The sequence below is a fragment of the Prionailurus bengalensis genome, chromosome A2, assembly GCF_016509475.1.
Source record: "Prionailurus bengalensis isolate Pbe53 chromosome A2, Fcat_Pben_1.1_paternal_pri, whole genome shotgun sequence".
NCBI lineage: Eukaryota > Metazoa > Chordata > Mammalia > Carnivora > Felidae > Prionailurus > Prionailurus bengalensis.
In genome coordinates this window covers 16269578-16281952 of record NC_057348.1, presented here as the reverse complement: position 1 = coordinate 16281952, position 12375 = coordinate 16269578, and the positions used below count along the sequence as shown (strand labels likewise).

At 44.1% G+C, this 12375-nt stretch overlaps 1 protein-coding gene across 2 annotated transcripts in view; it reads left to right on the top strand.

The window, feature by feature from the left end:
• Positions 1-12375, top strand: part of LRRC2 (leucine rich repeat containing 2) — a 35969-nt gene that overhangs the window by 18883 nt on the left and 4711 nt on the right. For both annotated transcript variants that reach the window (XM_043587236.1, XM_043587237.1), the window contains exons 5-7: positions 314-450; positions 5171-5316; positions 7109-7264. In XM_043587236.1, the coding sequence (XP_043443171.1) occupies positions 314-450; positions 5171-5316; positions 7109-7264 (439 nt within the window). The remainder of the gene's footprint in view (positions 1-313; positions 451-5170; positions 5317-7108; positions 7265-12375) is intronic.

Below are 12375 nucleotides of genomic sequence, written 5' to 3'. Positions count from 1 at the left end.
AGAGCCGTTGGCTTGCTTGCAGTGTCCCCTTGGGGCAGCGACGCCACCGTCCCGCCTGCGGAACTCGGCACAGGCAGACGTGGGCCGGTTGCGCAGAAGCTAGAAGTGGCTCTGATCAAGGACCAACATGCTCAGGATGAAAGACGAGCTGGCATTTAGTGAAGTGCTTAAAAAAACAAATACAAAATTATGTTTCCTGTCTCCCCCCCCCCCCCCCACCATTTGTACAAACGTGTTGTATCTTTCTTTTGCTTTTGCCGTTAAAAAACCATAAGGGATCTACCCCATGGATGTTCATTTGTTCTGATGACAGGTCGTTTGAAGAACCTGAGAGAACTCAATGTGAGTTTCAACCATCTGAAGAGCATCCCTCCAGAGCTGGGGGACTGCGAAAATCTCGAGAAACTGGATTGTTCCGGAAATCTGGAATTAACTGAGCTCCCCTTTGAAGTAAGAAAGCGATCACGTTTGCACTATGATTTACTTTTATTTGACTTATGACGTGGGATGATCTATAACGTGGGGAAGATGTTTTACAAGATGAAATCCGTCTTTGTTATATCACGCTTTCTTGACATGTCAATCACTATACCAGCAATTAGAAGGTCCTTGAAAGCGTTCTTACACTAGACCAGGAGCTGAATTTAAGTTCGGAAAAGCCATCAAAACAAAACAAAAACAAACACTGGGGCGCCTGGGTGGCTCGGTTGGTTAAGCGTCCGACTCTTGGTTTCGGTTCCTGTTACGACCTCACGGTTTGTGGGTTTGAGCCCCACATTGGGCTCTGCACTGGCAACGCGGAGCCTGCTTGGGGTTCTCTCTCTCCCTCTCTCTCTGCCCCTCCCCTGCTCACTCTCTCTGTCTCTCTCTCAAAAATAAATAAACTTAAAAGAAACAAAACAAATAAAGAGCTACACAAAACTAGGCAAAATGTCCTATTTTCACACAGGATATTTTTATTTAATGCCTATTTAATGTAAGATTCCTGTTGTCTGTAATGCTTATCTGCAATTGTGAAATAAATCAGAAATGGAAATAAAGGGGGTAAGATTTTTTTAAAGTTTATATATTCATAAAAACTTAGAGGTAACAAAAATCATCTTACAGATAGGATTTTAAAAGTTCATTAATCGAAATCAAATGAATTAAGTTCATTACTTTTGGTCTGTATTCATTCATGATTTAACATCATATTCTGATAAAATGGAGCAGCTGAAAGGGAGCAGAGTTTATTGCCAAATAAAACTGAACAGGCTTCTTATGCTGAAGGGAGATATGGATCTCATGGTAACGAACTGGTAATGAACACACCGGAAACAGTAGTGCTCATGTGGTCCTGTCAACGCCCACCGATTATAGTCCTAGATGGGGTGTTATTGTCCTTGCCTGGAAACTTCTGGGTGGGAGGAAGTAGTCGCTTCTACTGTCGCCCCAGGAAATGCCCGACAGTGGTCCAGATGAGGGGTGCCCCCCCAAGGGCCTGACCCCCTTCATAAGACTGCTCATTCCCCAAGCCTCCTTAGTTTAGAAAATGGCTCTGGGCACCTGGGTGGCTCAGTCGGTTGAGCGTCCGACTTCGGCTCAGGTCATGATCTCACGGTTTGTGAGTTCGAGCCCCGCGTCAGGCTCTGTGCTGACAGCTCAGAGCCTGGAGCCTGCTTCGGGTTCTGCGTCTTCCCCTCTGTCTCTGCCCTCTCCCCACTTGTGCTGTTGTCTCTCTCTCAAAAATAAATAAACATTAAAAAAGAAAGGAAGGAAGGAAGGAAGGAAGGGAGGAAGGAAGAAAGAAAGAAAGAAAGAAAGAAAGAAAGAAAGAAAGAGACCCAGTCTTCTCTCAGTTGTCCAGGCTGGAAGCAAGGCAAGTCAACTTGACCTCTGTTGCTCCCATGCCCTGTAACCACTCTGTAAATAAGTCCTGTTGAGCATGCCCTTTAGAATATATTCTGTATCTGACCCCCGCCCAGCACCTTGCCACCAACACCCTAGTCCAAGACCGTGTTGTCCGTCACCTGACCTAGCCTCCTAGGCTTGCTTCTCTGTCCCTTCTCTTCGCCTGCCCCCTTTGTTGAAATATAATTCATACGGCCCCCAATTCAGCCATCGTAAGTGTACGATCCACCGAATTCACTTGTAGGATATTTCGATCTCACCCTCGAAATTCTGTCTTGCCTCCTCGCAGTTAATCCCCATGAGCTGGCATATCAGGCAGCACCAGGCGATCACCATTTGGGTTGTTGTTTTTCACCCGGTTCACTGAAACTATATTGACACCCGCGGGAGCAAATGGTCTCTGGATATAGATTTTTTAGGCTCTTTGCTTTGAATGGGATTCCATAAATGCACAGTATTTGTTATGCTTCCCCAGTTGGCTGCGTTCTAATAGTTCACTGATTCTTCTTATCTAGAACTTCGCGAATTCAGTCCTGAATGGTTCTCAGTGGCCATCATTGTCAACTATCTGTTCAAACTGTGGTTTATTCAAGATAGATGAAAAACCATATACCTGAAGACAGGCTACACGGTTGTGTTAAAGGGAGTGTCATCTGTGAGGGCATCTCAGCCTCACGTGTCCAACTTGTATTTACCCAATGGAAGCACACAGCACCCCAGGTTCTGATGTCTACAGACTCAGGAAACCACTGTTTGCCCGGATGCCATATCCAAATGCTAGCATTAAAAAAAAATTTTTTTATTGGTTAAAAAACTAACATTATGTTTACCATCGTGACCATTTTTATTATTTTTTAAAAATTCTCTTTCATGTTCATTTTTTACTTTTGAGAGAGAGAGAGTGAGCGAGCACAAGCAGGGGAGGGGCAGAGAGAGAGGGAGACACAGAATCCGAAGAGGCTCCAGGCTCTGAGCTGTCAGCATAGAGCCTGACGTGGGGCTGGAACCCACAAACTGTGAGATCATGACCTGAGCCGAAATCAAGAGTCAGATGCTTAACCGACTGAGCCACCCAGGCGCCCCCATCGTGACCATTTTTAAGTGTATGGTTCACTAGGGTTCAATGCCGCCACATTGTTGTGCCCTGTCTTCATGAGGATGCTTCTCTCACAAATAACTGACGTAATCCTGAATTCAAATTCAAATAGACAGCGAGCAGAATAAATGACGTATAGAAAGTTACGGGAAGGAACCGTCAGGAATTTTGAGACAAAGGTAAAGATAATGAAACTTCTGTGTAAATGCGTGTTGTATTTATTATGACTGAACGTCAGATTTTTATCTGGACAACACTGGAATTTTCAGACAAATAGAATTACCTTTCAAAAGAGTTTGTGAGTGTTTTGCTTTGCCCTTGATGAAAGTAGCTAGTGGGGAATGGCTAGATCTGGGCCTTCCGTCTCCTTGCTAGTTGAATACCACTGTGATTTTCCTTATTCTAATTTTCACAGACGTCTTACGTTATTTCCTTTAAATATCCCCAGTAATTTATTTTACAGTCCAAAAAATGTACTTTCTACGTTTATCATAAAAAGAAGAAAGACGAGAGACCGAGGATAGTTCAGTCTTGATTTTTCTGCCGATCTGATAACCCTGGCCACACAGTCAGGGAGTTCAGACTGAATCGTGGGCACCCAAAGCATCTTCTTTGACTGTCACATTACTGTCTTCATGCTCATTTTTTTAAGGTGTTCCCCAAATCCTTTTCTGATACCTTGCACATTTTATTTTTTCGAGAGAAGGGGAGGAGGGGCAGAGAGAGGGAGAGAGAGAGAGAGAGAGAGAGAGAGAGAGAATCCCAAGCAGCCTCCGCACTGTCAGCGCAGAGCCCGATGTGGGGCTCAGACTCACGAACTGTGAGATCATGATCTGAGCTGAAATCAAGAGTTAGTCCCTCAACCAACTGAGACACCCAGGCGGTCCTTCACATTTCTTTTTATGAACTCAAAACAAGAGCAAAATTAGGATGTGCCCGTTCAATAGGACCACTTTGGACTGCGCCTCGCTTGGGCGAACTTGGCAATATGGAATTAGGTATTATATTCAGGTAAATAGAGGCATAAACCTACTGCTTCCTTCTTCTCTACTTTTCACTAATTCCTCCTATTGGTCCAGTTGGTCCCATATTGTGGAACTGTTTTGAAAATGTATTCTGAGAGGCAGGGCAGCTCAAGTTTTATTTCTGGACTCTCAGAATAAGCCAGTAAAAGGTAGCTCCTTATTATGTGTTTCATAGTCACGACCTGACTTACAAAACCAAATCCAAACATGAGAGACATTTTCCTGCTTTATTCGCTCTTCATAGATTTGCATTTGAAAGAAAAAAAGTATATCTCCCAGGGCGCCTGGGTGGCTCTGTCGGTTGGGCGTCCGACTCTTGATTTCAGCTCAGGTCATGATCTCATGGTTGTGGATTTGAATCCCGTGTTGGGCTCTGCGTGGACAGCATGGGGCTTGCTTGGGATTCTCTCTCTTTTCCTCTCTCTCTCTGCCCTTCTCCCACTCGTACTTTCTCTCCCAGAATAAATAAATAAACTGAAAAAAGTATATTCCCCTACAGATTCAGTCACCATGTTAAAAACACAGATTATGGAGATAAGACATAAATAGTAGAGATCGAAATTATATTAAAAAAAAAACCCTGAAATAGTAGAGATCTCTGATCATTTGCCTTGTCCCTTTCTGAGGCTTTTTAAGATTTGTTGGAACTCCTTTGGCTGTCTTCAAGTCATTCTATTCTCGAAAGCTTGTGCTTTTTTGTTTTCTGGGACTTTGCACAGGCTGTTCCCCACCTGGAGTTGCCTTCCCTGTCTTCCCACCTGTCGAGGAACCTCAGGACCCAGTGCAAATACTTCATTCTCCATGAAATCTTTCCTGACCCCTGACCCTTACTCCACCTTGACGTTGGCATATTAGCCACTTATGTCTGTGTTACCGAACACTGCCAGTTGAAACCTTCTTCACGTTAGTTCTTGCTACATAAAAATTGCATTTCTTATTTTGGAAAGTGTGAACTCCTTGAGGGCAGCCTCTATGTGCCGACGATCTTAGTACCCCCAGCATGGAGCACATCCGTAGGTGCTCCAAAATTCATGTTATATGGGTCCGTGTTGCGTAGATTTCTAGAGGCGCCTTTGAGAAGAAACATCACCTAAAAATTATTAGTCGAACTTCATTCTAGAAAAGTAATTAGAGTATACCTGTTGTTATTCCTTTCTAGTTAAGTAACTTGAAGCAAGTGACATTCGTAGATATCGCGGCAAACAAGTTTGCCAGTGTCCCGATCTGTGTCCTGAGGATGTCGAATTTGCAGTGGTTGGATATCAGCAACAATAGCCTGACCGACCTGCCCCAAGATATAGACAGGTAGCTACTCGCGTTCTGAAGGTGAGGTGTGTATGCATTAGTTACTAACGCCTTAAACACCGTTGCCACTTTAAACATGTGTAACCCATGAATGGTCTTCAAAATCAACGAATCTTCCAAGAGTTTGTTGTTTCTGGGAGATGTGTCTGTGGGAAATAATAAGACAATTTCCAGTCTGTGTCATACGTGTGTGTGCACATAGATGTGCATTTGAACACACCTTCATGGTCTTGGTGAACTTTAATTTACTTCTGTCCTCAATAGAATGCTATCATTAGCTTTCTTTTATTCCACAGAAATGGAAAAGCATGCTTATTATCTATGGAATAGAAACCTATCACTCTGTGTTTTTATACATATTACCACTCTGTTTATAGTATCAGTAAGGATCATTTTTATTGGTTTCATTTATTGGTTTATTGTACCAAATCTTTCAAACGAAATTGATACGGTTAGTAAGTTTTTTCCAATTATATACTTGTATGTCATTTTTAAAAAAATTTTTTTTTCAACGTTTATTTATTTTTGGGACAGAGAGAGACAGAGCATGAACGGGGGAGGGGCAGAGAGAGAGGGAGACACAGAATCGGAAACAGGCTCCAGGCTCCGAGCCATCAGCCCAGAGCCCGACGCGGGGCTCGAACTCCCGGACCGCGAGATCATGACCTGGCTGAAGTCGGACGCTTAACCGACTGCGCCACCCAGGCGCCCCATTTGTATGTCATTTTTAAAAAAATAATCACACTGGGGTGCCTGGCTGGCTCAGTCAGTAGAATATGCGAGTCCTGATCTCAGGGTCGTAGTTCAAGCCCCACGTTGAGTGTAGAGCTTACTTAAAAAAAAAACAAAAAATTACACTGGATCATGTAAGATTCATTCATTCATTCATTCATTCCACCAATAATATTAGGCTCCTGCATGGCTGGTCCAGAGTTTAACATGGTTTTAAATCCACAGTCTTCATTATAACAATATAGTAATAAGTAAGTAATACTACTCTAAGTATACTTAAAGTATATAATAATAAGTAAGCTGTTATGACACAGAGGCCAAAACTGGCTCAGTTCTGAAGGTCACTCACATGACCTTTGTGTACTCTTGGCACCTGTAATGCATCGGTGCTTTCCAGGTTGTGAGACTAAGTGGGAACTGCTCTACTTTGAAACACAAGGGGAACTCTGTGAAATATTTGTGGGATCAGGCAAGGTTTTGCAAGTGAATGCAAGAAAAAGCTGGAGGGGGGGGGTGTCACTGAGTTAGAATAAAATGGGAAAGAAGTGAAACACAGCTGGAGCGTAGTTTGCTCGTTTCCTGCTCATTCTGCGGGTTGCTTTTCCATTTCAAAGATAGGAAATATGACGGGGGAGGAATACTGTGCTTTCCAGACGTGCACAAGGCAATATGTTGCCCAAATGTGTTCGTTCTCAGCCCAGCTCCAGGGCGGGTCCTTTCCCACGCCCCGCCCCCGCTGACCCCGGGGAATGCGACGGCTCCTTGGAGGGATGACCGGATGACCGGGTGTCAGGCCCCCTCTCGGCCTCGGGCACATTGTGCAGTTTGCTCATCCCGCTGCTCTCTTTGGGTCTTCGGCTGGCAGTTAAGCCAGCGAAAACTTAAAATTCACATCACCTGGCATGACTCTATTTAAATTTTGAAGTCAGCTTATTCTCGCAGGGGTCGCCTATACAAGGTAAACTGCGTAGGGATTTCATACCAGAATTGATGTGTCATTCGCTTTGGTTTTTCAGCTGTGAAGTCAGTCCTGATTTGATTGCCTTTTGCTCCTTCTTAGGCTAGAAGAGCTGCAGACCTTTATCTTGTATAAGAACAAGCTGACCTACCTTCCGTACGCCTTGCTTAACCTAAAGAAGCTGGCCTTGTTAGTCGTCAGTGGGGACCGTTTGGTGGAGCTCCCCACGGCCCTGTGTGACTCGTCCACACCTTTAAAGTGAGTAGATCCCAGTAGAGACAGTCAGACACAAGGTAAGGAGTGCCTGGAGCCTGGAGCCTGGGCGCCCGCCTGTTTCAGGAACCAGATGAGGTGGTTCTTGTGCTCTGAGGACCTGATCCCTGTTCACAGAGGTTCCAATGCCTTTTTACAGGATTTTGAAGGTTTTGGCCACTGGCACGGGGAGGTAGAACTCAGAGGATTTCTGGGCAAATGCTACCGCTGTTTGAAGCGTGACAGGGCAGTTGTCCAGGGCTCCATGGTCTGTTGTTGAGCCTGGAGGGTCAGTGGCTTTGAATGTTTCCTGGTGGCCTCGCTCTCTGGTTTCCTTAAAGGTATGTGTAAACCACCCCAAACTCAGAAAAACCATCCATGCAAATGTGACACAAACAGATTCCAATCTGGCGTGAGACACTGAACCGTCTTTCTTACCTTGGCAGTGGACTTGAAAAGCCCCTGCTCCACCCTCCCCTGAAGCTGACCCCAGGGCACATCCCCTCGGCTCCCAGCTGCCAGAATTTGAGGCTTTGGGGGTCCCCCCATCACCTCTCTCCTGAGCCCGTTTTGACCCATTCCAGGAAGCTTTACACGAGGCCACTCCAGTGACAGCCATTTCATCACTGTGTCCAGAGTGTCCACCTGCCTTGAGTACCAGTTGTTGGCGAAGACCATCATTCAAGGGGCTCTTTCCCAGGGGCGCCCAATTCTTCCACTGGTAAATGCTCACTATCAGCATAAATCTTCCTTGTCTTCCAATCCTGGCAATAAGATACCTAGCAGACAGAAATAAAGAAGTTGACAACTGCAAAGAGAGAGACTACATCCATCACTGTGTAATCACAAGATGAATGGGGTATGACATCTCCCCACTGCCCCACCATACTCTTTCCACTGGAATGGGTCCTCCCCTGTCCTTGGCTGTCCCAGGAATGTCTTCTGGATGAGAAGGGGCCCCCTGGTGAGAGGGCTGGCAAGACCCACCTGTAAGCCCCTTCCACATTCAGCCAGCTGGGAGCAGGCATGACAGCCTCTCAACCAAGGATGCACGGGAGGGAGACTTCCGGTCAGGAGACTTCCGCTCAGGGTAAAACTGACCTGTGTGCAGGCAACTAAAGTCATGTCAAACGATAATAATTGTAGGACTTGGAAATCTCAAAGAATCAGATGGAAGCTCTTTGAATTAATAAAAGTGTAAATTTTTTTTAATGTTTATTTATTTTTGAGAGAGAGAAACAGAGCACAAGTGGGGGAGGGACAGAGACAGAGAGGAAGACACAGAATCCGAAATAGGCTTCAGGCTCTGAACTGTCAGCACAGAGTCAGACAAGGGGCTTGAACCCATGAAGTGTGAGATCGTGACCTGAGCCGAAGTCGGACGTTCAACCGACTGAGCCCCCCAGGCGCCCCTAAAAGTTTAATAAAAAACCCCCTAGATATAAGTTTGCATTAAGACTTCTATAAATAACCTATAGAAAAATAGTGGAAGGGAATAATGACAGTAATAGTATTAGCCAAAAATATAAAAACCTAGAAAAGAAATCTAGAAATCTAGACAAAATGCTAGCAAAAGAGCTCTTTATAAGAAACTAAAAAGTGCTCCCAAAGCCTATCGAAGAGGTCTTGAATGTTTGGAAAGACATACTGTCTTTTCTGGATGAAAAGACTATAAACATATGATTTCTTCCAAAAATTATACTTAAGTGTATAACATGATCCCAACCATAACTCCAGTGGAATTTCTTTTTTTGGAACTTGAAAAGCTGATGTGAAAGTATACCTAAAAGGCAAAAAGCTAAGAACAGCAATGATAACTTTGGAAAACTAGAGTGACGGGGCAGAATTTGCCTTACTGAGAATTATGATGGGTTTAAAAGGTATAATAACAGGGCACCTGTGTGGCTCAGTCGGGTTAAGCATCCGACTCTTGGTTTCAGCTCAGGTCATGACCTCACAGTTTGTGAGTTCGAACCCCGCATCGGGCTCCATGCTGACAACGTAGAGCCTGCTTGGGATTCTCTCTCTCTCTCTTTCTCTCTCTCTGTCCCTCCCACGCTCACTCTCTCTCTTTCTCTCTCTCTCAAAATAAATAAATAAACTAAAAACAAAAAAACTGGCATGTAATAATTAAAATGAGGTCGTGTTAGGCAACGATTCGTAGGTGAATTATTAGAACAGAATAGGTAGTACTGAAATTAACCCTAGTATATGATACAGGGATTTTCATAAACCAGTGGGGAAGGTATGAGTGACTTAATACGCCATTAAGGAAGTTGGCTACTCAGGGAAAGACAAAGTCTGTTCGTCACTTTATAGCATAAGACGGCTTACGGCACATAGCCATGTATGTGCTGTATATCGTATATAGCATGTAGGAAGACATAAAGCCACAGATTAAATGTAAAAAGAAAACTATAAAAGGAATAAGATGTTAATTATGATAGATTGACCATGTATTTAACACCTATCCTTCTGGAGACCCCGCTGAGATGAGGAAAATAATAAAACCTACAGTCGACAATGATCAGGAAAGCCGGAGAAGGCTTTCCCAGAATGAGAGACAATAACACAACTTTGGGAGACAAATGGCAGACAGAACAGTGGTGACTGATAAAAATTGTACGGAGTAGCCTCAAGTTTAGAAACCAAGAAACTGAGCCCATTTGCCCTGGAGAACTCCGAAGAAGCTCGAGGTCAGAAATTCCAGGCACGTGTTGGTGCAGCCTGAGACATGGTGCTAAAAATAAAGGAAAATCTCATGTAAACAGATGACCCCCCCCACCTTCCAATCTCCTCCTCGATTCCATCCGGCAGACCACTCACCCCCCGCAGTCTGGCCCCCTGACCAAAAGCCTGAGGTTTCCTCTAGGGTGGCCCTGGGGGAAAGACCCCGGAGTTCTGTGTCTGGAGCCTCCCCAGGGGGAAGGCATCACCAGGCCTTCCCAGATAATTGTCCCAAGAATACACATTTTTCAACTTTAGAGTCAAACTTCAGGCAAGATAGAAAAGTTAAATACGGTTTTGGATCAGGATGCGGACAGCGTTGGTGTTAATGCAAAAGTAAAAAGTACGTGATGTCTGCGATGTGCTAAGTACGTGATGTCTGCGATGTGCTTTGAATGCATCAAAAAATAAGACGGCCTGACGAGTGGATGGAGGGAGGACGGCCGGGTGTGTGATAAGGCAAAAGCCATAAAATCTTACGTATGGAACCTAGGTGGTGGGTATGGGGGTGTTCACTGTAAAATTTTTTCGACCCTTTTGAACGTTGGAAAAATTTCATACTAGGATGTTGAAACAGTAAAAGTATGGATCGTAAAAACTGGGAGGTGGGAGGGTCGGGCAACTGAAGGGAAGAGAAGGGATGCCTCCACTTGATGTAACAACATTGAAGTATTTGTCCGGCGTAAAAGAGATTTCCGGCAGGTTAAGTAAAAATAATGATTCACAGATGAAAGAGCTTGCCTCTGGGATCTGAGAGACAGAGGCAGGGTGAGAGACCATGGCTTTCAATAAAAAGTATCCTTGTGCCTATCAAATTTCAAAATACATACAGGGGCGCTTGGGTGGTTCAGTCGACGAAGCATCTGACTCTTGATTTCAGCTCAGGTCGTGATCTCACAGTTCACGGGATCCAGGCCCTGTGTCGGGCTCTGAGCTGATGGCCTAGAGCCTGCTTGGGATTCCCTCTCTCTCCCTTTCTCTCTTTCTCTCTCTCTCTCTCTCTTCCCCTCTGCTCTTGTTCTCTTTGTCTCTCAAAATGAATAAATAAAGCAAAAAATAAAATACAGACAGCGATTACTTGGATAAAACATTGAAGAATGATAACCTACAGGCTTTTTTTTTTTCCTGGATAGCGAAGGGTGATAAAATTAATTCAATGAAAGAGCTTGCAAAGGAAATTACAACTTTGTTGCTCTCTCCACGTTAGACATTAAATAAAGTTAAAAGGGAAATGAACTAAGGAATATGTGTACTGAAATAGGACAGATGGGTGGCTTTATATTCCATGTATATAGAACTTCTACAAACCAATGAGAACAGCTACCGCCCAAGCCGGCCGGGCTCATAGACCAAAGAGTATTTGAGGGATTTCCTTTTTTTTTTCTTTTTATGAAAAAAAAATTGTTTTTTAACGTTTATTTATTTTTGAGAGAGAGAGAGAGTGTGTGTGCCAGTGGGGGAGGGGCAGAGAGAGAGGGAGACACAGAATCCCGAGCAGGTTCCAGGCTCCCAGCTGTCAGCACAGAGCCTGACGCGGGGCTTGAACCCACGAACAGTGAGATCATGACCTGAGCTGAAGTCAGATGCTTAACCCACTGAGCCACCCAGGTGCCCTGAGGGATTTCCTATTTTGAATTGAAATAATAACATCGCCTTTCACATCAAAACATCTTTCAAAACTGTGAAGACAGATCAAATCCCATTTTTGTTTCTTTCCTTTCCATATTTTTTGTTTATTGAGTGTCCTCTGTAACTTAACCCACCTTGTTTTAGAGTTGGATAACACTAATTGGGAGTCATAGCAAACATAGTAGGACATCACCCAGTTTATTACTTAAAAAATTTTTTTTTTCAATATATGAAGTTTATTGTCAAATTGGTTTCCATACAACACCCAGTGCTCATCCCAAAAGGTGCCCTCCTCAATACCCATCACCCACCCCCCCCTCCCTCCCACCCCCCATCAACCCTCAGTTCTCAGTTTTTAAGAGTCTCTTATGCTTTGGCTCTCTCCCACTCTAACCTCTTTTTTTTTTTTTTTCCCTTCCCCTCCCCCATGGGTTTCTGTTAAGTTTCTCAGGATCCACATAAGAGTGAAACCATATGGTATCTGTCTTTCTCTGTATGGCTTATTTCACTTAGCATCACACTCTCCAGTTCCATCCATGTTGCTACAAAGGGCCATATTTCATTCTTTCTCATTGCCACGTAGTACTCCATTGTGTATATAAACCACAATTTCTTTATCCATTCATCAGTTGATGGACATTTAGGCTCTTTCCATAATTTGGCTATTGTTGAGAGTGCTGCTATGAACATTGGGGTACAAGTGCCCCTATGCATCAGTACTCCTGTATCCCTTGGGTAAATTCCTAGCAGTGCTACTGCTG